Genomic DNA, 27,862 nt, shown 5'->3' on the forward strand with positions numbered 1-27,862 from the left:
ATACAACACTGACATCCAGTATTATCACTTTGTAAAGAAGGCATTAAAATTCAGAAACTTTTATTTGGAGTCCAAAGTGATCTGAAATAACAAGAAGCAACATCCAAGATGAGTTAAATAAAACACTGTATTTGAATTTTATTCTTTTCTTTCAAGTGATACATCTACGTAAAAGATTTCATGGCCTCGCATGACAAGTACGGTAATGTTTTTTCACCCCTGTTTACAGCTATGATAAGAGTCTCAATGAACAATATCTTTTACATTCTGCAAGATATGTATAGGACCTAACAGGAGGTCAGTATACTGTATGGCTCACCCAATAAAGCCTTTATCTTAAAAAAAAAAAAAGAAAAATTGAACATCACAGTTATGAATGTAAACCGAAATACTTAATGTTTAGGAAGTTTCCCCAGAAGTCTACGGAACATAACAGCAAACAACAATATTTTGGAAATTTTAGAGATATGAAGATTAATATTAGACATTTAATCTTTAATTGTGTGTGATTGAAAATCTCCTGGCTTGACTCAGTTCACCATCCACGCACACACACACATACAGATCTTGACATGTGTGGCCAAGGTGGCATGGCACAAGAGCACAAATGCCTCATTAAAAAAAAAAAGAAAAAAAAAAGGTATATTCACAAGAAAATAGCAAATCTTAAAGCTTATTTCCTCCTCCTTTCTTGAGTGACAAAAAGACGAAAGAATTACAGTCAGGTGTGTCGAAGCACCAGTTGAGTTGGTTGTGTGTCCGAGTAAAAGCAGGTCTTAAAGGGTTGGGAGTGCCTGTGAAGAAGAGAGGAGGTGCTGAGGAGGTGCTGAGGCCAGAAGAGAGCTGAGCATACACACACCAGCAACCTCAGCAAGTGCTAATAGTCTTCATCTTGGTGTGACCACGACTTGTGAAAATAATATACTGTATAATATATGAGTCAGCCATGGTTGAGATGATTACAGTACTGTCAGGCCTTAATAGACAGCTGTTAGTGTGGCAGCGGCACCTTTTATAGTATCATCCCTGCCGAGGGGAATGACTCAGTCCATTGTGTCTGGATACAGCATCGTCAAAGTGCTGTCATTTCACTGAATGTCAGATGCTTCCCTTATTTGATACGCACGTTTACCACGATTCAAAAAACATCTGCATTCTGTATAATCAACAGTAGATGGAGACACTAATACAGCTTTAGAAACAAAGGAAAGCCCAAGAAGCACACCCCATATTTTTGACAGTAAAACATCAACTCAAACCCACAGAATGCTGTTAAATACACTGACGTTTCCTAAGCAGTAATGAACATCAGTCTGTTCTGAGGACATATGGCCAGCAGTTCCTCTGCTTTCTGAGCAAATATGTCCTCTCTGTCCAAAATGTCAAATGAAGAGAAAAACTTGTCCTTTTTGTCTCGGTTTCTTGTGCCACAACCTGCTCAACCCCAGTGAGGTTGGCTTTACTCCGGTGCTTGAGAAGAAGAGGTGCCTCCAAGCAGGACGTGGGAGTACTGACAGGTCTGGCTGTGGTGACAGAATAAGACATGATGCACTGTGTGTCCCTTTTTTGGTTTAGCGGAGCGAGAACATCCTAGTTGCCATCAAGTGAACACAAGCTATAACCAGCACAGAACAGCCAGCAACAGTAACTATCATTGCACACGAAGCATTAATCCTTCACTTGAACCGTTTCATTCACAAATAATAACACAGGAAGAACAAAATACTGAACAAAAGTCCATTCATCAAAGGTTTGTGGAAAATGTATAAATAAGACTATAAGTCTTGATTAAATTTCTGCTTTAAGTATAAAATATTAATTTGCAATAATTGTTCTGATACAGTTGACTTCCCTTATTCTTTTTCTCAGTTCAATACATAGATAATTCATCTTTCAACTGACACACGTAAGCAAACACTGCACTGTACGTATAACCTCATGTGCCAAACATTTCTGGACACAAACCTTGCAAGAGCCACATGAGGCTGTCGAGGCTATCGTATCTGTACTTCAAATTTTCCCTTACCAAACACATGGAGAACGACAATAAAAAAACCTTAAAGTGACTAAAACTCCTGGATAACGAGGGCTTCATCTAACCGTCAACTCAAATTTAGAAAATTCTGTTCTTTGTAACTTTGACATGTATAAGTTAGGACTTCATTTGAACAACTGCGAAATGTCTCGACTCAATGATTTGTTGCTATGACATAATATATCTAATATATTTCATTTTTAATAAATAAGATTAGGGTTTCCCCCAGATAACACACCATATGTTTTTTTTTCTCAGCAGCTGGAAGTTATTTTCTCAGCAATGCAATGTGGCCTTCTTTCCATGCCTGACTGAGGGTGAGCAGAAGATGGACAGGCAGTTTCAGTAGAGGAGACAGACGGAGAGAGGGAGGGAGGGAGAGAGAGAGAGAGAGAGAGAGAGAGAGAGAGAGAGAGAGAGAGAGAGAGAGAGAGAGAGAGAGAGAGAGAGGCTGGGGGCTCTGATGTGTGTGGGTTGTGTGTAGACGGGAGTGTGTAGTTTTTGTTGCCTATCCATCAGTGCCGTTCTTGTTGGGGGTGTTGGTATTGATTGTCGTGCCGTCTGGCTGCTGGCCATCTTTGCGAGGAGGCATCCTCTCGTTTATCCTGTCCAGGCCGCGTGCCTCCTCAAAGTTACGAATCTTCCGCGTGGGAGAGAAGCCTTGAATGGCTGAAGGGCAGAGGACAAAGCAGAGAGAAAATGATCAGAAAGTGGAGTTGAGTAATTTGCCTGCTCCCGTCCCTGAAAATATTTGCTGTTAACCATATTCTTCACTCAAAGTGGATTCTATGTGAAGTTTCATTTGATAAGCACAGAGCACAGTATCAGCCTAGTACAGTAGAGATGATCAGTGAATACAGCACATGCACAGGTAAACAATGACTCCTAGTCTTCAAACACCACTGGGACAAGCTACAACAATAAAACACCTCACACTCTGTACACTTACGGTAACATCCCGATACAGCCAAGGAAACCAGACAGAAAACGTGTGCAAATGAAAAGCAGACTTGTAAGGTACTGTTCAGACACACTCTTCAGTCGTTTAAGTTATCAAGTTTATAGAGAATGAACAATCTGATGTGAAGGTTTTCTAGGTGGATTTACAGCCTTAGAAACTAGGTCCCCAAGGGTACTCTTGCACAACCAGATATCTGTGACCATGCAGCACTGGTGCTCATTTCAATTAACCATATTTTAAGTCAGTGGTTCCCAACCAGGAACACTTGTTCCCCAAAGGGGGTTTCTGCAGTTGCCAAGGGGTGCATGGGAAGACTGTGGAGGAGCTCCATTCATTTGAAAAAATAAAGATTATGATTTGATCAAATAAGTTTATTCACTCATTTATGTTTTGGAGAAAAATAAACACTCTGATAGAATTAAAAATTGCTTTGATGCTGATCTTTAGTAATTCATTGTCACAATTACCACAAGCTACCTAGCCTAGCTATACGGACTGTACAGTCTGCGCCTCACAGTGCTACTTGTAATACCTTGAAGCCAAGTGTTGTGACTGAGTGTGAAAACTAGTCAGCACGCGAACATACAAGTTGCTAGTTAGCCCAAAGTAACAGGCATATGATTTAACTACTTAGCTAAAATCAAAGGATAACAGTTAAATAATTATCTAAAACGAATGGCTAATGCTTAAGCATTAGCTAAAACTAACGGATAAGTGACATAATATCATTAAACCTAATGGACTAACATTAACCAGGTAAATGTAATCTGTAAATGTAATCAGTTGAAATAGCTAGACATATTGTGCAAACATTTTATATATTTAGTTGAAAGTAATGGCTAAACAATTGAAATAATTGGATAAATGTAATGGATAAACAATAATAAGCTAACAGCAGGGCTAGTCAGTCGAAATAATTAGTTAAAAGCAATGGATAACAATTGAAATAGTTAGCTAGCAGTGGTGGTAATGCAGTTAGCTATAAGTAATGTACAAACTGTTAAGATTGATAGATGAAGGAACAGGTGGTTGAAGGGACCAAGTTCTGCCACTTCAAGTGGTTGAAGTATGAATGCAAACATTATAAAACCTATCTGATCCCTGACGATTCAACTGTATGAAAAAAACACTAACAAATGCACTTTTAAATCAACTGGAATGAACACATTTGGAGCATGATGGATGGAGTCTGCGAAGTGTTGCCTTCATCAACGAAAATTAAGACTAACCTTTACCTTTATCACATAACGAAAACGAGAAGAGATGCAACGTAAATGCTGGTCATGCGACAATAACTATAATTACATATATAATGTAATATTGTTCACATATAAAAACGAGACAAAATGTGGTTTGCAATATAAAAACTCTGCTAAAATGTCTCTTCATTTTCGTTGACTAAAACGAGACAAGACGAAATATTATAGCGTTACTTTGTCTCATTTAGTTGCATTGTTATCATTATTATGCAGTATTTGTGTTTCCTGTGTTTCACTTCAGGGGTTGCATCAGGTCACAATGCACAGTTGCAGGCAACGTCACTTCCTAAATCCCCACTCGTGGCATTATTTAGAAGATGCAGCTGCGGTAGGTTAGCGTTAAAGACAGACAACTGACACAGAGAACATGCCAGCGAGGGTTCGTCGAGAATGGAATGTGAACCTTGTTTGAATTGTGAAATGGGTTTGGCTATAAGAAAATTTTGGCTTCGTCTATATTACTAGTTACTTATACTTGATTATATATTATATTATATTATATTATTGACTGGGTTAAATAGAATTGCATTACTAAAAAGAGACTAAAATACAATTTTCATTGACTAAAACTAAAATGTCATCAGTTTTCGTCGACTAAAACTAGACGAAAATAGTCACGGATAATTCTGACTAAAATAAGACTAAAATGCTCAGACTTTTAGTCGACTGAAACTTGACTAGACTAAAAAGAGGATGAATGTGACTAAAACTAATAAAAACTAAAACGACAGCTTGACACAAAGACTAGACTAAGACTAAAATTAAAACAAGCCGCCAAAAACAACACTAGGTCTGCGAGAGGGTATTTGAGCATATCTGATGGGGATGCAGGGACAGATCAGTCAAAAAAGGTTGGAAACCACTGCTTAAAGTTATGCAGGCTGACAGCACTTCCACTTTGCTTTGTCTGTTAAGTTCTACTTCCCCGTCTGTTGATGTGCTCTGCAGCACAGCCACCCCGACATAACCTTTCACATTTTATGTATCTGATAAAATAAATGACTGTGATGGCTCAAGCTACTTCCACTATCAACCAGAAGGGGCAGACAGCGTAACAACAGCCAAATAGTGTAACAGGATTAGCTTCTGAAAATATCCCAGGCAGGGATGTCCCTGGTCTTATCTCAGCCAGGTCTTAGCAGGCTTTTCTGTGTGGGGAGCCACACTTGGCAAGAAAAGCCAATGTGACCACAGCCGGGAAAGTCTTGTCAACAAGGGTCAAGCCAGGTCACACATGGTACACATAACTTCCTCTTTTGTAGCATAGGCTTTACTTTTCTGATGTACACGGACAAGCGTGATTCAACCAAGGCCGGAAAGAGTAATCTTGTTTACATGCACCTCTTTGAAGGCATTCTAATAGGGCATTTCATTTAATTTTTGCACCAAAAAACAATGTTTGTTGTACCAGTTTTAGTCTGAAACAAGCTTCTTCTCATTCAATTTCATGTTTGTCTTTTCATATCTTATCTGTGTTTCTCTTATTGCTTGACTGACACCCCGTAACTAAAAAGTCCAACAGATTTTGATAATGCAAGAGCAACCAGCAATTAAGTAATATACAGTAATGCAATAATCAGTGATGTAAAAACAGTGGGGACACAAAAGAACATTAAAACCAAGACAAAAAGTAGAAATTTTAAAGTTGGGGCACACACAAAACAGAGACATGAGATTTAAGCCACAGCCATGCGTACCTTTTGCTTTAGCTGCCTCAACCGTAGCTATGTTAATGGGAATTGAGGGAAGGGGGGAAAAAATGGAGTCGTCAAAGGCAGCCAGAGACAGCAGATACAACAGTAATATCAAACTGTAAACCCGGGTGTAATAAACAGGGGAAACAGATGGCAGAATATAGGCCAACACCCATGGCACATTATGGATGCAAAATTCAAGCAACTGTAAAACCTTCATTAAAACACATTAGTTAGTGGGTGAGATTGTTAGAGGGAAGAAACCTGCAGGAGAGTTAAGATGGTGCGGGTGTTAAAGGGTCATGAGGACTTAGGCGTGGAGAGCTGAGGGGGGATTTGGCTGAGCACTAAGAGTCTAAGACTGGGGCGAGCTGCGTAACAATGACGAGGCAGGACGACGCATTTGTGCAGTGCAGCCTTACATGAAGGCAAAGCTGCAGTGAACATGCAATCAGATGTTCTTTCAAACACACACACACTCACTTAATCACACACACGTTCAATCCAAATTGTACGTCCGTGTGATCATAACTGAGCAGAGTTTAGGAATGCTCAGTGGTGAACTTTACATGATTAATATTTCTCATTTAAAATGGATGTTTGGCATTTTGGAACTCTTCATATTTGATTACCCAAACAGCCATGTTCTCTTTTTATTGGATGTGCAGGTGTAAAGAATCATCTAATTCAATCTCTCAGTGTAGACACTCATCTGAGCGCATGACATTTCATTTCTCAGAGAAATGGTTATGCACACTCAAGATGTATGAGAGCTCACAGCAGCCAGATTGGCAAAACAATTCTGGTTGTTGGAAAACGACTGTGCTAAATCTCTAATGTCCTCAGAGAGGGGTTCATTCATGGACTGGATGTCTGCTCTTATTTTAGCGAGGTGTTGCATACTCTTAGGTGGAATCAGTTTTCAAAGATCAGTGAGCAGCACCCCCTCCAAACAGTGCCAGCGGTCGTACAGTGGCTTCAAAAACTACAGGTGGAACCGAGAAAAACAAAGTGAGGAATCAAGAAGGATGGACAAAAATACACTATCACTTGCCCTCCCTTTGTTCAAAGAGGCCCAGCTGATCTGAAAGCTGTGGCTAGGGGAGCGGACATGGACAATGACATTCTCCAAAAAGGTCACCAACATGTGGTTTCTCCTTCGATTGCGCCGCAATTTCTGTAAGCCTCCGGCCTGGCAAAGCGTGACTCCCAGCATGTCCTCTGGCGGACGAGGCCAGGCACTGACCTTTAGATCAGAGGGTCAGTGGACACTTCCAGGTGACAGGCTGACCCCCCCGACCAGCCAGAGCCTGAAAACTTTCTGCTGCATAGAGGGGGTGGCAGCGCTTCCTGAGGTGGGCACGCTGTCATTGATCTAGAGCCCTTCAAAGGGACTAGGGAAGGCTAGTCTCTAAACTGAACAACAGCTTTAGCTTTACCAATGGAGATAATATCCAGTAATCATTTATGGTAAGGGCGGTGCTGGGATGGACGGATTCTGTGATATGTGTAGTGTTAAATTACTTTCTGGTGTACACACTCTATTAAAGCTGTCTCATCAACTTCAGTTAAATATTACCAACACTTCCACCCACACTGCCCTTTTGCGACCCGGCGAGAAGGGAGTTCTTGGTGCTGTATTTTTTGTAGGTATAATGATTAAAAGTGCAAGCAAAGTACACAAGTCAAGGAAAACAGACTGCAAAGAAGAACGATCTTGTGTTCTGTACCAAGTTGGTTCAACGGGTCGATGCATTTTACATCATCATGCTGTATTGCATCAGGAACTGAGAGTAGTGTCTACACAGGAACTGTAATCTTTGCCTCTTTTGGAACTGGACGTGTCCCTGTGTTACTCTTGTGAACACTGAAGAGTCATGAGTTACGAAGGGAGCACTTGATCATTGATAAGATAAGAATATTTTCTGCAATCGAAAAAAAATCTACTTTTGGCAAAAACAAACAACACTTAATTGCTAGCTATGGTTTGAACATTTTGGGAAATACTCTTCTTTTCCTTATTACAGAGCATTAGATGGGAAAATTGATACCACTCATTGTTCAACAGATGCTGTAAATCTGAGCTGGAGCTGGCAGCAGTTTAGCTTATCTGAGTGGAAAGCCTAGGGGGAGACAGCTAGCCAGAGTGTACAAAGGTAACAAAAACCAGCTACCATTCAGGAGCAGTTGCGAGGCGGCCAGTGGATATTTCAGAAAGTTAGTGCTCCTGGCCAAGAAATAGCCACCATTAACACAGGACACACTCACTCACAGATTAATTTGTTAATTTGTGAGTTTTAGAAGTGCTAGTAGACAGATTTTATTACCTTGGAAGAGACTAGCGGTTTTCCCTCTGTTTCCGGTCTTGCTAAGCTAAGCTAACTGGGTAATTCCTTCAGCTACATATTTACTGTTTATTTTAAGTGTATTTTCAGCTTTATGACCATACAGTGCACTATAACCAATGCATCTTTCATTATAGGTATGGCTAATACAGGAAAAAGCATAAAAATAATGCTATTGCTTTGCAATTATCTACAATCTTGTGTGTTTTTCTGTATTGATGTGCTAGAGGAGCAATAGAACACCACCTCTTGCCATGAAGAAAAAAATAAAAGGTTTGCTCACAGCACAAAAAACCCACACAATTGGTGACAAGGGATGAGGAAATCTCCCTAGGGTGTGGGTGGTGCTCAATGGCAGTTAGCAAGGAGGAATCAAAGAAGAGGGTTATTGAGTATAAAACTCACTTACCAGTCTGTAAGGTCTGCTTTCCCCCTGACAACACGCCCAGAGGAAGAGTTCCAGTTGGGGTCAGGCCTTTGAGTGTTAATACATTCTCGCTTTCCTCCCTAGTCCACAAACAAAACACAGGCACACACACAGATTACATTTCAGGAAGCACGGAGGCAGCACAAACGCCTGGTGGTTAAGAGACTGTTCTGTAACCAAGAGGTCAGGAGTTCAGTCATTACTGGATATTTAACCTGTGCCCACTCACTGTATTGACAGAGTGATGGACTGTCAGCTCTAAGTGCCTGCAGCCAAACTGCTAACATGTGTCCTGGTTCTGCAAGTGGGTCAGTGACAACTTGTGTCATTTTTAGCAGCTGAAGCAACATTTTTAAGGATCGCTTACAATTGTTAACACATGTAGTGTTAACACATGAATTTTAATATTATCCATCTTCTTCTCTCCTACTGAGTCAAAAGAAACTGGGGTAAACAACGGAAATGAGGCATTCTGCATAGCTTTTAAAATGTATTTGAAAATGTGATGTATGCATATTCATTCAATGTGTTCATTTTGAAAATTCGGCAAATAATATTGAAGTCCAACCTGACAAACCTGTATAGCCAAATGACATCTACACTTTTTCTTTTTCATTTCACTGTTTGTGAAATCCTTCAAAACCATTGACCCACATACAGTGGCCTGAAAGACAGGCTGCTGCACATCGTGCCCCCTTGCAGCAGTGTGACAAGGTAGCAGCAACAGCATTAATCTGGAATAATGTCTAATGTCATTATACAGTCTAGGTGCATCATGACTAATCTTTTGCCAGCTCGTTAATCCTGGCAGAACAACATTGTGTTTTCAAACACGCTTTCATTGTGCACTCAACTGACTCCATTCATATCAGCAGCACTCGATCATCTTCCTGGCCGCACGGTGACCTGCGATTCAGTTTGGTAATTTGACCCCCGTGCCACTGAGCTCATTGTGATCCATATATACACGTACAGGAGCCTTTTCCATTCAGAGTGTTATCATGAAAAAGGAAGAGGCACATCACAGGCAGAGTATTAATGACAGGGTCAGACCTGAGCACTGAGAAGACACGGGCCATTTTCCCCACAGCGCGAATCTTGTTCCTGATGACCTCCTTACGCATCGCTGTGGTTCCACCTGGAACAAATCCAGAATGTAAGGTTAAGACTCATTATACCACCTTGAGTATTCAATACTGCTGTTCATATCATTTGCTACTGGCTTTCTTAGCACTTAGTAAGAACAATATATGGTATTAAAGCCTTGTGGGAAGAGAACAAAGGGTGAATTGAGGGTTTAATGGTGTATTTCAGAGCATAGCGGCTGTACTCCAGGGAGCAGAACTCCTTCATTAACATCAGGCATGTGGAACATCATGTCAATTAATTGTGTGCCAGGACTCATTTTCAATTCATCAAAATTAAGAACTAAACTGAAAATGCTATTTACAGAATACGAAAACAGAAGCGGAGAGAATTCTAGAGAGATCTACAACCCAATCAGATCAGTGCAGAGATGAGCAGATCTACTACATCTACTGCGTGTAATTTTAGACTGAAGCAACCAGTAGCTGATATTCAGTGCTGAGCTGCATGCTTAAATTTCAAAATGATCACACAAATGTGAAAAAAATCGCCTTTGTTCCCAGATTTTTTTTTCTTGCCAGGATGGTGTCTAACAAACAGTATTTCTTCCATCACTGTACACTGAGAATGCAGAATTTTGATTAATTCAAAGTTTGATTCAAACTTTTGTGGGATATATCAAATCAAAATGGCACATTAAAACTCAAGTTAAGAACTTCAATGAACCAACAGGCACAGCGCTGATCACCAAACACAACATGCCAGGCAGTGTGCATCACATTTGGCAAGACAGCATCTTTTGCTCTCTCAAGCTTACCTTCATATAGGTCATCTCCCTCTGACATGAGCTCATCGTCAGAGCAAATATTCAGAACATTCACCAGCATCTCCGTCACTGTGGGGGAGAGAAGCCAAGCTAAAACTTGAGACTGGTACCAAACACATGTCTGAGGCTGGATTTGTCTTCACTTTGGTTTATCTCTATCTGGAACAGTACATTTCCATGAAGCAATAAATTCAAATGTTTGTGATTAGGTGGACTTTCAGTTCATAACTGTCTAAAGAGTATAATGTATGTAATTTACTGTATGTCTAAATGCTCTCCCTAAATATAAACAGCTTTCTAGGCAACTATAGAAACAAAGGCTTTTATACAATAAGAGCCTTTAGCTGGAAAGTCCCCAGAATGCAAAACACATGCAACAACAGAAACACAATCTATGATTTAAAAAAAAAAAAAGCCTGAACCTTTGAGTGATTTAGAAGTAAAAAGCAACATCTTACCAGTAAACATTTCATTGTTTATTTATTCATCTCTTAGTGTTAAAATTCTACCAGCTGTGTTCAGAGTGAGCTATAGCTGCAGATCAAAACCTTGTTGAACAGCATGATTTATAAAATTCACTCTTATTCCATGACTTCACAGAGAAAGACAGTCTCCGGGTAAGCCTGGGTCTGCATATTCCACAAAGTCACTGAACCATAGGCAATGCAATGAAGGCTTTATTTTTGGCTCTCCGTCCACATTTTCCCAATTAAAAAAAAACAAATATACCTTTCTCTCCAACGAAAGGCAAAGACCATGTGAAGACATCCATAAAGTTGGGCAACCAGTAAGGGTGGGGTGAGCAGTTGAACTGTCGGATGTTCATCACGTTGTTCTCATATTTTAATACAGCAGCTAGGATTGACAGAGGGAAAGAATTGGGAGGAGAGATTCAAGGACTGAAAAAAAAAATGGAAATTCAACAATGAGAGTGAGGGAAAAAAAAGACAGAAACCTTTGTTGTTGTACACATCTAGGTAATTTGGAGCTGAAAAGATTGTGATTAATGAAGGGAAGCCTGTGGTCTGGCTTTTTCTGTACATCCGATACCTGCCGCAAACAAAACAACCCATCACACATAGTCTAAATCATAATGTGCTGGAAATGAATCCAAAAATTGTAACCCTGCTTACCCCGCATCCTGTGCTTCGTGGGCTCTTATTACCGACAGCAAGTTGTTATTCACCAAAAAGTCACAAACTGCTGAGTAACTACAAAGAGAACAAAGAGTGGAGAGAGAGACAGTTAAAACCAGTGGAGGTCAAAGCTTCTTCAAACTTAAACCATTACAAAAACAGCACGAGGCCACTTAGGACTTCGCTGACTGTTGTTTGCCTTTGGAAATACTTTCAGATTTATTTTCATCGCGCCATGACCTCTGGCCTGTGGAGCTAGGGCTTTAAAGATGCTGAGCACCCACAGCCAGGACTCTGCTGGCCTCTCCAGAAGCTGGGGGCTCCAGCCAGAGCAGACAGAAGAAGGCAAGAGCAGACAAGCTCAGATGGATACGTGTACCTGAAGGTTTTAACTGCTTTTGTAGTTAATGCTCAAGAAAAATGAGTGAGCAATCTACATGTCACAGGTCACCATCAGGCCAAGATGAACAATGTCTGATGTTTACCACTTCAGTGAACTTCAGACCAAGGTGGGATTCAGCTGAACCAGCCATTCCTGAATGCATTGTTAAGACTGTCTGTAAAGTCCTTCATAGTTTCTAACTATTAGCTAGCGATTTGCTACATCTGGTAGCATCATATATCTTGAGGTGTAACTCAGATGTGAGGAAACATCTGCAGCACTGTCCAGTAAAAAAATGACCAACAATCAACCAGGAAGGCATCTCATCTCAGCACCTCAAGCTTCAAGAGGCCAAATGACATATTAAACATAACTGCAAATACTGTATAAATGTAGGTATGACTTTGTTTTATTTATACTGTATGTGCAAACAAAGAAAAATGTGTGTTTGGAATGGAAAATATCTGATATTACGAAGTTACCTGGAATGATTTGGTCATTCAGTTTAACAGAACAGGAAATGTAAATTTCAAACTTCCCAGTTTATACTGTAAACAGCATTTGAATCTTTTAAGCATTTTAATGACCTCTTTTACTCCTGTTCTACTGTACACGGGTTATAATATATTAGCAACTTAAAGTTAGCTTTGTTAGTTCATTCAGCTGTGCAAGTTACACTGTTTATGTGTGTAACAAGAATCCACAGCACACTAGCGGCTCTGTTAAGTTGCGGCTAGGCACAGCAGTACTAAATGCTAACACCAGCATGCTAACATGCAGGTATAATGTTTACTATTTTAACCATTTAGTTGGTTAAGCCTGTTAGCATGTTAACATTTGCTAATTAGCACTAAACACAAAGTACAGCTGAGGCTAATGGGAAAGTCATTCGTTTTATGGGTATTTGGTTGAAATGGTGGACCTACCAACATTTCCATCTTTATAAATTGGTGAAACATGTTTTAATTTGGTGAAGTGTAGATTTCCCTTTAGTAAACACATTATAACTAGGCTAAGTTTGAACAACTGCTGCAACAAGCTGCAGGGAAATTGATGAAGTCCATCTCAACTCAGAGTCCAGCAGACTCACAATTTCTTGTACTATCAGGTGGCAGACCAGTTCCAAAGTACTTGTACTCAAATAAACAAATGAAGATGTTCTCATATCAATACCTGAATCATAGTAAGTTTGGCACCATATACTGTTTAATGTTTAGAAAGACAGGAGCAAAAAATGCCTCCTGATATAAACATGTTGACATGCTTGCCTGTGCAGCTGGTATTCTGTTTCATTACAGATAAATATCTGACTGCTCTTTCTGAATAAGCAGTTTGTATCTGCTGACATACAGAATTCCAAATAAGCCATTGTATGTGCTATGAAGATGTGTGCCTGTTGACCATTTCTGAACCTATTTTCATTGAATATACTCTGATCAAGCTGTTTGCAGTTAACCTATTTTGTAAAAGCCACAGTTAATGTGTTAACCTATTTTGAACACGCTGTTTTTTTCCATTAACCTGTTTTGAGAGGGCCATTTTTGAAAGTGCCTCAAAAAGCTGTTTGACCTACAAAAAAGTGAAGCTACATCCTCTGACCTGTGTGATGCAGCCTATTTTCGATTTTCTTATCATTATCATTATTTTTGTATTTGTCTGAGATTGGTCAGAAACCAGTGCACAGTTTGAAAGAATCTATTGTTTATATTACAATAAAGTGGTGTATTTGTTTGTGTTTGATGAAGGCAACAGTTTTATCTAGTACCTGAAAAAGTAAGAGCAGCCTCTGACAGAGTTGTGGTTGAAGTGTTCAGATGTCTTTTCACTGCCATAGTCCTCACCGGGGTCAGCCCAAATCAGGTCACACATTGGCCCAAATGCTGGAGGCTCTTTAAACCTGTCTAACTGTTGAGCCCAAAACACAGACACACATTTAGCAGAGAAAATGTCTGCTTATATACAGTGCGTATTCACTTTTGAGATTCACCATAATTTCCTGGGTCACTGGTTGATCACTTACTTTCCTTATGTCATCTAGGCAGTTGATTTCAGGTGAGAGTCCGCCATGCACACACAGGAACTGTTGGTTGAGCAGGGCAGCAAGAGGCAGGCAGTCAAAGGCCTCCATACAGGCGTCATACACCCGTTCAGAGTATTTAATTTTACCTGCAGCAAACACATGGCACAGCACAAAACACGGTTAATTTTTGTAGCTCTCTCACATCACAATAATTCTTAGAATTATAATTCTTTTCGAAAATATAGCCACAAATGGCCAACATTCTGTTGTGTCTGCTTATTCAGGCGATATTAAGGTCAGTCAGAGGTGTTGTGAAGACGTAGCACAGCTCCTCTGCCAGCAGCGGGACTGATGATCGTTTCCAGGCAGTTTCTGCAGTGTCGCTTGCACAACACTGCGGGTCAGATTAGGGCAGGAGGAAGTGGACTCCTTATAGGGCAGGAGCAGCCAGAACACAGGCAGGACAGTTCAAGGTGGGTGGTAAAGACTGAACACGTCAATGCGCGAGCACCAAGTGAGTGCTGTATTCAGGTCATCGACAAATGTCTGTAGATTCAAGCTTTGGACTTGAACTGAGCATCGTTTTATCATGTGGCCTGAGGGAAATTTGAATTCAGTTTTCTTTGATCATTAATATCAGTTTTCTTTTTTGTAATTATGGAATTATTTATGTGGTTTCTTATTTTGTTGTGTTGCAGTACACCAGTGTGTAGGCTACTCTGAGACTAGATACAAGCCAGATTCTGTGTAACACATAAAAAAAAATAAAACAGAAAGTGATAACTTGCTGATCCGTTTTGATATAAACTCAATTGAAAACAGCACAAAGACAATATATTTAATGTTTGAACTCATCAACTTCATTCATCCATTCAACTTCGTTTGATGCAGCAATACATTTCAAACAAGTTGGGACAAGAGCAACAAAAGACAGGGAACGATGTGGAACGCTCCAAAAACACCTGTTTGGAAGTGTTTTTTGCTCTAAGACGATGTGTTCTATAGGTAACCCCTCTGCCAAGGCAGGTTATGGTCAAAGGGGCAGTGATCAAATTTCTCTGCTGTGGTCACACTTGTAATCATCTTCAACTTCAACACTTAATCTCAAGGACAAATCTACAATAGGATCCAATGTGATTCCACAGTGCTGAAATGATTCAGTTGAGCAGTGTTTAAACAACATCAACAAGCTTGTTAGACTCTTCCCTCCTCTCCAAGTGACTTTGCTTCATCTAAGAATTGATTTGTTTTCCTACCCCACTGCTTTATTTGCTCACCCAGATCACAAACATGCTCTTAACTGCTTTCATTGTGAAAAGGAAAAAGATTGAATTCTGGAAGATTACACCCTGCCCCCAGAGACCACCACCTAAACAACTGAGAGGTGACACAGTGTGTGGTGACACAGTTCGTGTGTGTGTATGTGTGTGTGTGCAGCTGAGGTGGTATGTGGGTGGGAGTGGGGGGAGATGCAGTGAGTGAAATCTATTTGCAGCTGGCAAGGTTGTCTTTGCTGTCTGCCAAAATGTCTTTGTTTGAGACTGCATAACAGTGCCTCCACACCTGCTTCACACACTCACGGACACACGTGCATGTGCACACATACAGACAGACAAATTCACACACTCAGTTGTCACAGATTGAAATCAGCGTGTGTGTGTGTGTGTGTGTTTGACTGTCTGAGAAGCATCAGCAGCATGCCTGGCTGCTCTCTATGCTCGAGCAGTTCATCGTCTGCAGCACGAAAAGGAAAAGGCTCCATCTCCTCTGCGGAGTCTGTCAGGCTGATAAACTGCCACATCTTGTGACAGGACTTCCTGATTCTACAGACACTGGGTGACAAACATGTCCTACTTAAGGGAAGCTAGTCATTTTATCAAGGGGAGTCAGTCACCTCATACACTTCTTCTCTGGCAGGGAAACAGCAATGCAACTTTTTTTAAACTCCTCATTTATGCTTTGTGTGTGTAGAAATAAAAGGATGATCAATTAACCTGGAACAATGACTGCAAGAACAATCCTGTGAGTATCATATCCAGGCTTTGACTGAAATCTGAAACCTGACTGATACAGGCCACTCTGAGGAAGTACAAAGAGCACTGGTGCACGTTAGACTTTCCTTCATGTAGTTGAGAGAAGCACTGCACTTACATTCCTGTTTGAAGGTGAAGTACTCTGTGAGGTGCCGGCACTCGTGGTTCCCACGCAGGAGGAAGAGTGTGGTGGGGTGGTTGATCTTGAGTGACCAGAGGTAGAGAACACACTGGGAGGACAGACAGTGAGAGAGAAAATGTGGCAGGAGGGGAGAAGAAGGAAAAGTCAAAGATGTGCACTGACGATTATGCACAGACCTTGAAAATTTTAACTCTGACAGTGCTTGTATAGTCAGTTTTCAGTTTCCTGTTTGACCACATCTCAGAATCTCTGGGATTTCAAATAATGTGACAATCCTTGTCTCACTTTCTTCTTGGACATAACACACTGTAACTAACAATCATTCATTAGTGATTAATCTGCTATTTTGCTGATGAATTGGTTGCTTTAGTGTCAAAAATAGCCCAAAGTGATATCTTTAAAATTCTATCTCACAAATTCAGTTCACAATGACATAAAACAGAAAAAAGCTTGAAAAAAAAAAAGAGACTGAAATGATTGATTATCAAAATAATTTAAGTTTTCTGTCAAGCAACTTATCTATTAACCAACTAAATGTTTTGCTGCTATCACACATCAATCTCAAGTTTGTCTGATGGTCTAATGTCGTATTACAACTCAGCACAAGGAGGACAGAATGTAGCCAATCACAGTGAGATCTGCAGGCGGGGAAAAACATTGACTCATGAGTTGAGTTGAGCAGATACATTCCAGCGTGGACGCGGTCATCTGCGGCAGAACGACCACAGAGCTCAAAACTCATTTAAAGGTGTTAACTGGACTCTCGCAGAGTGGCCCACCAAGACACTCTGCTCCAAGCTGTTACAGAGCCGCACTGTTCACACTCCTTTTACATAACTGCACTTACAGGAACTTTTTAAATAATAAAAAAAACATACTCCCACACGCTTGTCTCCGCTTTATTTGTCTGTGCTTTAGTTTGACAATGACCTTGATCAAGGCGAGCTAGCTTAACTGCCAGGTATGCTTCGTATTATCTGCAGGAGATTTTAAAAAAATGGAAGCAAATGAATTCCTGTGATATGCTTCAAACACAGATACAATTACCTCTGGCCTGCCACAGAAAAATGTGTTTTTCCTTCGCAAACTCGCCTCATCTAAGAAGCAACTGGATGTTTTCCTGTGGCATTTTAAAGATTTGAATTCACAAAAGCTCTATGAAAAGCAGGCCAGCATTTAAAATCCAAATGAACTTGGCTTCTCTTCAGTGCTCAGACAAGGCACCGCTCAATAGCTGCCACTTGCCACTCTCAGCCCACTCTTTTAACATGCACCAACCATGGCCTGCTATTAAGTCGCTGGAACAAGATGCCAAGGTAACCAGAGTCTGCAGGAGTGTATTCACATTACTGACAACGTGAGAAAAAAGGTTGTGTATTTACTTCCACTGTCAGGAGGACTAGTGGAGTGTGAAGTGTAGGTAAATGTGTAGGGGGGCTGTCAGTGTGACTCCATGTCTCGTGCGGAGGTGGAGAAAGGGACACGGCTTGGTGTGACTAGAGGCTGACATGGCTTTTAATGAGAGCCTCTGCTCTCTTTTAGCCAGCCACTCCGTGTTCGAGGCTGGAGTGAGGGAGCCAGACAAAGGAAATGGCACAAAGCTTTGTGTGGCAGACATGAGTGCTGGCGACCTTCACCTCAAACTCAGACGCACTCTTCAGTCTGTGCCTGCTGTGTATCGCGCCTAGGCTGGGGCAAGGAGAGTAATGGAGTGTTCAGACCAAATGCGAGGCGAGTTTTTCGAACGGTGTGATTACATACAAAGTCAATTCGCGTCATTCGCATTGGGCGACACATATGATTTTCTTCTTTGTTGGACAGGGTGTCATGGCGCCAGTGTGTGTGGCCTGCCCACAGCTGCTGTCAGCTCTGTTTGTGTTTGTGTTGTGTTTGTCTTTCACCACGAGAAATGCCAACTCTACACTGGTTTATGATTGCCAGGCAGGCACTACTGAACATCCTAGTTGCTACAGATAATCTGGTTAAATACAACTTGGATGGACAGAAAGCTCTTCCTCAGTTCTTATCAGATGTACCTGCCAGCTATGCTGTGCTTCAGCTCCACTGCCCCGGAGGAGGCGTCAGAGACGCCGTGGTAAGTGCGGTGGCTTGCTGGTGAGAATTCCTCCTGGCACTGTGTCCTGGACCTAATCCCCACCATATTCTGGCTGAATATGGATTGGATCATCGGTGCTATGTTTCCTGGCGCTCTCTGGATCCCGTATATACCTCGCTGGTACTTGTTGTCGGCCCAGATGACGAGATCCTGATCCCCCGCCTTCGCTCACCTCACCTCCGTAGAGGTGGGCCGAATCCCCGGAGCCTTCGGCCGCTGGGTCGGGCACCCCAGACGGCTGACGACATGTCTGTCAACTCGGCTCCAACCAGGATAGCCCAGGTAAATGCCTGATCTCTAACTAATAAGACATTTATCCTGAATGATTTCTTCTCCCATGGATTGGATTTTCTGTTTGTTACAGAGACCTGGCTGAGTGTCGGTGAGTTGAGCTCATTTTCTGAACTTTTGCTGCCAGGCTGTTTATATTTAACCTCACCAAGAACCACCGGCTGAGGAGGAGTAGCGACTGTTTTTAAGAAACTGTTTCACTGTAGGCACCCGTCGTCAGACTACTCAAGCTTCGAATTAAGTATGTTTGAGTGGGATTGCTCCCACCCAGTACTATGTGCTGTGGTTTACCAACCACCCAAATATAATAAGGATTTCCTGAACGACTTCTCCAATTTCTTGGCTGGCTATGCCAAAATTTGACAGGGTCTTAATCGTCAGAGATTTTAATATTCATGTTTGCTGTCCAACTAAGCTGCTGGTCAAAGACTTTTTAAGCCTTATTGACTCTTTTAACCTTGTTCAATCTGTGACAGGTTTTACTCAAGGGCACGGCCATACACTAGATCTAGTGTTATCGTGTGGTCTACCTGTCTTTAATATTGAAGTGTGCGATGCTGTCTTTTCTGATCACATGCCTGTTTTATTTGAGGTTTCTCTTCCTGGTCATATTATTAATCCATCCTCTACTGCTCGCCGCCGTAGTAAATTTAACTCTTCCACTTCCGTTCATTTCTCCACCACTTTCTAAAGTGCTGTTGACACTCATTCTGAGTCCACCGTCTTTCTAGACACAGAGGAATTAACCTCACGTTTTTATTCCACTTGCCAAAGCATCCTGGACACTCTCGCCCCTTTTATTCTCAATACCCCCATCTGCTTCCCTTGTTGTGTCCCCGGAAATCTGTGAAAAATTCTTCCACTTTTTTAATGATAAGGTCATGACCATCAGAGCAGACATCTTTCCCCCTTCCTATGACCCCTCCATTACTGTCACTTCCTCTGCTGTCTTTCAGCAGTTTGAGCCTGTGTCTCTTTCCCAGTTAATGGAGGTTATTGGTCACATGAAACCCTCTACCTGTCCCACTGATGTTGTTCCCTCTCACTTTCTGTGAGAGATCTGTGAGACTGTTGGACATTGTATATTCTAAACAGCAGTTTGGCCTCAGGGGTTGTTCCAACTAATTTTAAACATGCAGTTGTTGAACCGCGGATCAAAAAAACCTAACCTGGACACCTCAGTCCTCTCAAACTTTAGGCCCATTTCTAAACTTCCTTTTTTATCAAAAATTCCGGAAAAAGTTGTGCTCTGTCAACGGCAGTTCTTTTTAACTCACATGGTGTTCTTGAGTTTCTCCAGTCTGGTTTTAAAGCATTTCACAGAACTGAATCTGCACTAAAGGTTTTTAAAGGTTTTTTCTTTTTTTTATTAGCCATTGATTCAGGGCATTCTGCTATTCTTATGCTTTTAGACCTCTCAGCTGCCTTTGATACAGTGGATCACAGTTTCCTCATATCTTGCCTGAAGTTGGAAACATTCAACTTGAGTGAAAACTCTGCACATATTGCGGGGCTTTGCATAGTGTTGTTTTTTGATTTTTGGGATTAAAATGTGGATTTATTGTCGCTCTTCTCAACATGTCTGCAGCAGCGAGCCGTGAAGGTGTAGACCTCCACCGTCAGGTTTTTGTAATTGGTCTCTCTATCCATGTTGACGGATGACTGGATGGTAAATGCACTTTACTTCATGAGGCGGAAATTCACTGCATGTTTGGTCTGAACACACCCTTTACAGGCCACAGACACATCCTCCTGGATCAGTGAGAATTTAAGTAGATAAAGAGGAGCTTCGAGAACGAAATAGATTGCTCACACGCACTGAATTTAGACTTTGGCAAATTACTGGCCGGCAAAGGTAAGATGCTACGTCAAGAGGCTACAGTGACTCTTTATGTTACCAAGGCAACCCCATCCAGAAATCCATTTTCCTATATCTGTCTTGTGTGTTCCTGAAGTGAGCTCTTTGGCCTCCCCTTAAAATGCAGAGAATTTTCAGTCCTGCTAGTGAGAGCAAGCAGCAAGAATCTGTGGATTTTAGGCTCTGTTTTGTTTGGTGGTGACTTTACATCACCAATTCAGGCCAAGCTGCTTCCTCTGATATGCAGAGAGAATTCGCCATACATTCCACGCATACGATGCCATGCTCTAGTCATATATGCACACACGCACACATATGTATATAAATATATATATATATATAAATATAGATAGATAGATAGATAGATAGATAGATAGATAGATAGATAGATAGTATACAGTGCATTTGAGCTCTCAGATAACCCTTACCACAGTCTCTGATCTTAATCAGCTTGATAGTGCTATGGCTTGTTCACAATCACTGTTAGGAAAGGCCAGGTGATGCAAATTTTAATAGTTTAGAAATACTCTGACTCCTCAAATATTGTCCCAACAATCTGGAGCCATGTCCTCCTCTAAGCAGCTGCCTAGCACTCTGAAACTCAAACTAATTGATTCCCACAAAGCTATAAGAAGACAGCAAAACATCTTGAGGTTTGGAAGACAAAGAAACCTTTCTGAGAGAACTGCTCATTGGATTGCTAGAAACATTCATGAAGATTTAGTAGACTCTAGAGAGGTGGTGCACAACATTCAGTGTCAGAAGTTTGCAAAAGAACATTTAAACAAGCCTGATCTGAAAACAAGTTCTGTGGACTGATGAAGTTAAAATAGAATTTTTGGGCCACAATGAGCAAAGGTATGTTTGGAGAAAACAGGGTGCAGGGGGTGGACTGATCATGTTTTGGGCTTGTGTTGCAGCCAGTGGCACAGGGACCATTTCACTGGTCGAGGGAAGAATGGATTCAATTAAATACCAGCAGAGTCTGCGCAAACACCGTCTGCAAAAATGCTGAGGATGAAAACAGGATTGCCTCTACTACAGGATAACGACAATGAGTCTAAAACCCACCAAAATACACAGTGAACTACCTTGAGAGGCACAAGCTGAAGGATGTGCTGTGGCCCTCACAGTCCCCCAACCTAAAAATAATCAAAAATCTATGGATATACCTCAAAGAAACAGTGCATGGCTCAAGAATCTCACAGAACTAGAAGCTTCGTGCAACGAAGAATAGGAGAAAATCCCCCAAACAAGAACTCAAAGACAAAAAACTGAACAAGCTGTGATACTTGCCAAAAGGGGTGGCACTAAACACTGACCATGCAGGATGCCCAAACTTTTGTTTTGGGCCCTTTTCAATTTTTGCTATTTTGAAACTGGCAAAGATGGAAATAAAAAGGTAATCTCGCTTGAAACACACACACACACACACACACACACACACACACACACACACACGCACACACGCACACACGCACGCACGCACACCAACATGATGAAGTGCTGGCAGCAGTATGTATACTCTAGGCACTCCTCTCTGATCACACCTGTGCTTCATCTGCAGAGTGGAGGAGCTCTAAAGTGACAATGATAAGTGCTGTGGCTCACACAAGCTGAACTGCTTTTCAAGCAGTGTCATTCATTTCTTTGGGGTTGGGAGTTCTTAAAGTGTCTCTTTTCTATACATGGGGAGATAAATCTCAGTGCCAGTTCTTGTGGTCTTCAGTGGATTCAAACCCGAAATCAGCTCACAGCCCATCGTTCCCTATGCTGTTTCAGTCTGCTCCTTTCATCTGTGACATTTCACCCACCTCAGTGTTCTATCCAGCACCCATCAAAATCCCCCACAGGGTGGTCACAAAGTTAGCACACTGCTTTGTTGACTCTTACATCCAGCCCGCTTCTAAAACACAGTGCAGTGCAACATTGGCATTACGCCTCCTTAACGTTATTAATTAATAATAAACTAAACCACAACGGATGAATCTGGACTACCTAACCAAAAATATCTCATGTAACTTAAGAGAGTACTCCACTGATTTGACATTCAATGGGCAGTGTAAAAACAAAAATGATCAAGATCAATGCAGCAGAACCAGACATTCTTTTTTTTTTTATTTCAAGCATTCTTCATGTCAAAACTTGGTGCAGACATTACCCACAATGCAACACAACTACCAACAGCCTGGTTACAGATTCTGCAGATTCTACAAGCAGCAGAGTGTCACAAACCAAGACCACACCAGGAGGTCAGGTTACATTATGATGCGACTCTATGACAGAAGTACTGTTTAAACCTGCAGCGAAGGTCAAACTAAGGAGCTTAAGATAAAGACATCTTATTAACCCATCACACACCAAGACTGAAGGACTGTAACAATACATGAAACACTCAATATTCAATGAGCAAGTGTTTCCCAGGCCCATGTATATTATCAGCTGCCAAAGTATTTTTAGCAGCCCCTTGTAGCATTTTTTATTTTTATTTTTGGATCCATCCAAGAGAACGATGCCATCTGTAATCAATTAACTCATGGACTGTCTCCCCTGGCTCTACCCTTCCTGTCTTTGTAATGTTACAGCCTCACAATATAGTCTGTGTAACAAATAATGAGTCTTCCAAAGCAAAGGCTAAAAAGACAAAAATCACATTTAACAGTATTCCAGTAAAATGAGCCAAGGAGTGTTAAGAGTGATGGATGCCTGTTCAGCCCCACACATCTCAAATCATCTGTGAACCAACCTGAACACCTAATTTGTATTTTTGTCACTGTGTAATGTATTCACTGACAACAGAACTCAAAACGCTAGCTGCCCTCTTCACAATATAACCCAAACCTTCTTTAACTGTACAATAAATCATTTCTAATTAATACAATGTTGAGAAATAACAACTTACCTCAATACTGAAGTATCCTCGATCTACGTAGTCACCGAGGAAGAGATACCGTGTGTTACTGGGTGATCCTCCCACTTCAAACAGCTTCATAAGGTCAAAGAATTGGCCATGGACATCACCACACACTGTCAAAAGACAAACACAATACAGTTCGTTTCTCACATATGTGACAACTACTACAAGGCATTCTGATATTTTAGAATAATGTTTTCTCTGTCTGGATAAAGCAAAAAGAAGCCTCTATATTTATTAGTAACTAGCAGCCTCAAAGCATTCTGTACATTAACAGTTTTCCATTCCATTATAGGCCAAATTTTACTGTTCTTGTAAAATCAGGATTTGATTCAGTAATGATGAACCAAAACTATAACTACATTACATCCTTGTTTGAGATGAAGCATTCTGTTTCAAACAATACTCTAAAAAAAGACACAAAATAGTGTGTACGCAAGTGCTCCAATTTTTGGACAAAGGGAAAAATGTGTCACAACGTGCCAGTATAAATGAAGCATTGTGTGCTACAGAGATGCCCCAGCCTACAAATCCTATTCTCCAGACGTGAAGGGAACATGCTTGTTTGGTACAGACCCCGGCAAAAACCCCATCATCTGTCAAAGTATTCGCAGTATGAAGTTTTTTTCATCTGCTCAGGTTTTAACCATACAAAATAAGAAATAAAAATAAAGGCTGTACTTCAAGGACCAGCTCTTCTGTCCACCAGATGACAATAGCAAAGAGAGGTGATGGTGGCATGTTCTCAAGCTATAGAATACAGAGAGTGTTTGTGTTGCAATGACATAATAATGCCTCGGTTGTGCTGTGTTTACTATGCTGTCTTGGCATAACTAATGTATTTGGTGTTCAAAAGTTAGTTTCAAAAAACCTAACAGGGTAGCTCTGGAAGAATCTATAGTGGACAAGCCTGCATGGGTGATCTCATACATTGGCAGCAAAACAGCACAGCTAGTACTGACAGTGATTCGGTGATTCGGTGGTTAAATACACCACAGAGTTTGAGCCCTGGCCGGATGGTCTCCCTCTTTGCTACTGTGTCAACCAGCAAACCCAGACCTGAAAGTCAGGAGATGTCCAGGCCTGCTGGCAAGGTGGTCTCTTGTGGGCTCGTAACAAGCATCTGCCAGCCTACCTGTTATGGGTGCCTCCACTTCCAGCATGCACTTCTCTTGGCGGAGAATGTTGGCTCCGTCATTGATGATCTTCAGAGCCACGTCCTCTTCCACCCTGCCCTCTTTGACGAGGTGGTTACGGAGCAGTTCAGCATTGGGCTTGCCATCTTCAAAGAGCTCTTTTACAGTCAGCTTATGTTGTGGAGGGTATGGCACAGCTGTTGGAGAACAAAATTGACATTGTCTATGAGAATAAATAAGTTAGAGCTATTTACAAATCTGAAATTATTATGTCTTTTTGGTTGTTGAGAGATTCAGTTTGTAAGTAGCTTATTCAAATTGAAACCATATACTAGAAGATGTGACCCCTGAAAGAAACGTGGAGCAGAAGAAATGTTCTGCATTCCAGACTGCCTTTGCTCAAGTTGTAATCAGGAGAGATGACATTTGCAACGACTGAGCCGAGATGAAGATACTGGCACAGGAGGAGGGGTGCCCTCATGATAAACCTACATGATAATGGAATGCAAGAGATGCGCAAGACAGCCACTAAGAACGCTGCACCTCACTCGACCCACCCTCCCTCAGTAATCTGCTCGATACCACCTACACAATCCTTTTACCGTTATCACAAAAGGTCAATGCTTTCTAGGGTGAGACCTGAGAGCGTCGTGATCAAAACAGTCAAGTGTCCGACATCTGCATCTAAAACTGCAAAATTTATCACCATCGAAGAGAGGATTCAGCAGCAGGACAGTGGTGAAGTAAAGACATCAGATACAGAGTGATATTCCCTAAAGGAAAAACTCAGCCTGTTAAGGTATGAAACGTGGTATAACTATCACTATCACACCAGTTAAAATTCAACTGCACGAAGCTGTCCACTTTGATTAGTGCTTTAACACTGGCAGCAGCTTCACCAGTTCATAAAACTCCCGGAGCAGACAGTTGCCGACTAAGCTGCACTTGTTCAAAACAATAGTAAAGTGTGATCCAAGCTCTCTCACTTCTAGGGCTTGTTAAGTAAAAGGGATTACAAGCTGGTACGCCTTATAATGGGCCAGGCACAAATCAAATACATTATGGCATCAAATAAGCACTGTGTAAAGCTAGTAGGGTATGTTTTTCAACACTGTCTATAAGGCATGCAGAGACATTACATAGACAAATGCAGAAGTAATACGACTGCTATAAATTATTGCTTTTGCACAGCTAAAAAAGTGAGCATGAAAACCGCAGAAAACCCTGCCACAGTATACACGAGTACTGATGGTTTCATCCTGGACTCCTGATATGATCAAATCCATCCACGGGTCAGTGCACAAGACACCCCGTGCCATCAAATGTGACATAAATACATATATCAGCTTGTGGAAATAAGCACTACTTATGTGATAAGCTGCGCCAGGGGCAATGAAGAAGAGGAGAGAGAGGCATTCTGAGAATGTTGTCACACCCACACATAGGAAATCAAAGTGTAATGTGAAAAAAGCGTTAATGAGTTTTTAGTGTGTGGGTGCATTTGCTAATCAGTGATGCAGTGCCTGAGTGCAGAAGTAGCCAATGTATTTCTCACTGAGGACTGTGTCTCATCCTGGACTTGAGGAACATATTAGTTTAGAAGCTGGCCCACTGATGTGTTTGTAGCTTTTTCAAGAAATATTTGACACACCCTGTTAAATGTATTACTGGTGCAGTAAATCAAAGGCTGCTTGTGTGGCACTGCAGGTGGTGTTTGACTGTGTGCAGGAGCAGCAGGTAATTGACATTAGTTAGGCCACAGACTATAGCCTGGCCTGCAATGGAAAAGCTAGAGCACAGTTCCAGCTTGGCTAGTCTATGCCGAGGACAAGCTGTCATGCGTTCACCAGTGTGGTATAAATAAACAGTAAGTGCTCCCAGGCCTACAAGGCATGGCCGTGAAGAGAGCTGTAAGCTGAGGTACGAGCCTTAAGAACAGATTAGGTAAAGCCTCTATTAGCAAGGGCTTCCAGATTCAGGGGATGTTTACTTAAAAGCCTTGTCAAAGTGAAGGAAGGCTCCAGTACGAACACAGCAGACTGTGAAAAAATGATGACACTGAAAAGGATACATAATGGGCAAGAGATAACCAGACCGTGAAACATCTCAGGCAACAGCCATGCTTACCAAATTTACGAGCATTTGCCCAGAGGCTGCCAGTAATTACCCGTGCTGGACAATAATAGCAGGTCTCAATGCCAAAGAACTGAAAGCTCCTTCCAACCAACTTAACAGGAATGATCCCCCTGCCCTCGAATAATAATAACAACAATAATAATAAATTCTGGGCGGTTTGCCTGTACAATCGAGGCTGGACCAGTCTGTTCAAATACAGATACAAATGAATCTGTGGCTGCCAGTAAACAGCATTACTCAATCCAAACAGACGACGCTGTGCGGCGAAAGAAAACAACAGTGCAGACAAAGCGAAGTGAGCCACTCATTTTTCCGACACGTTACCCGATGAAGAAAAATGTTTTGTTAAAAATAATAAGCTGCCACCGCCCTGACACTGGCTTCTTATTAGAGACTGCCTGGCCTAATTAGCATTAATGTTTGATGAACTCTTCAAAACCACACTCACACATTGGGCCACTGCTGCACTGCATCAACACCCACACTGTCTGGCATGACAACAAACGACTCAAGAAACAAAGACACTACTATCTACCGTCCTACCCACCGAGGATAATGTTGTGGATAGTGATACGAGCCAGGGTCTAGAATATGTTCACTATTGTTTCAAAATCAACACAATAGAGGGGGATTGAATTACAAAGATGCGGCTGGGTAGAGATGAATGGCGACTGTGGCTGGATGAATCATGAAGTGCACTTCAGATTGCTCTAATTATCAGTGAATGCATTACCCTCACAAGCTAAATAGCCAGGCCTCGGCTTATTCTCCCTATACTGTCTCTATATACGTCATATATCTCCGATTTTGTTTCAGACACAGAAGATGGGATTTAACACACGGCTACAATTCCACTCACATCAAAGGTGACATGAATCTGTGTCACACCAAGCAATGGGTATTTCAAAAACCAGCCAAGCAATGTCTTCAGTAAGTATAGATGGTACCATACAACTATTAGAGTACAGTATGTTCAGCACCACCTGAGGAGAAAACATTAGATCAAATGACCAAATTACTGAGCTACCAGGTCAACTGCAATACTCAGCGGTGGATGAGCTTCAC

General features: G+C 41.5%; 1 protein-coding gene across 3 annotated transcripts in view; it reads right to left on the reverse strand.

Annotated features, from left to right (window-relative positions):
* Positions 1–109: 109 nt before the first annotated feature.
* The window catches only part of ppp3cca (protein phosphatase 3, catalytic subunit, gamma isozyme, a), a 29,813-nt gene continuing 2,060 nt past the window's right edge, over positions 110–27,862 (reverse strand). The window contains exons 2-14 of one of the 3 annotated variants that reach the window (XM_076729908.1): positions 24,661–24,858; positions 23,514–23,638; positions 16,323–16,434; positions 14,172–14,317; positions 13,917–14,056; positions 11,767–11,844; positions 11,589–11,683; positions 11,363–11,488; positions 10,625–10,702; positions 9,775–9,859; positions 8,704–8,801; positions 5,953–5,979; positions 110–2,695 (exon numbers count right to left, since the gene is read on the reverse strand). In XM_076729908.1, coding sequence (XP_076586023.1) covers positions 2,544–2,695; positions 5,953–5,979; positions 8,704–8,801; positions 9,775–9,859; positions 10,625–10,702; positions 11,363–11,488; positions 11,589–11,683; positions 11,767–11,844; positions 13,917–14,056; positions 14,172–14,317; positions 16,323–16,434; positions 23,514–23,638; positions 24,661–24,858 — 1,460 coding nt within the window. In that variant the 3' untranslated portion in view covers positions 110–2,543. Of the gene's footprint in view, positions 2,705–5,952; positions 5,980–8,703; positions 8,802–9,774; positions 9,860–10,624; positions 10,703–11,362; positions 11,489–11,588; positions 11,684–11,766; positions 11,845–13,916; positions 14,057–14,171; positions 14,318–16,322; positions 16,435–23,513; positions 23,639–24,660; positions 24,859–27,862 lie in introns of all 3 variants that reach the window. The other 2 variants (XM_076729906.1, XM_076729909.1) reach the window with 2 other exon arrangements.

This window comes from Chaetodon auriga, chromosome 5 (assembly GCF_051107435.1).
Source record: "Chaetodon auriga isolate fChaAug3 chromosome 5, fChaAug3.hap1, whole genome shotgun sequence".
Taxonomy (NCBI): Eukaryota; Metazoa; Chordata; class Actinopteri; order Chaetodontiformes; family Chaetodontidae; genus Chaetodon; species Chaetodon auriga.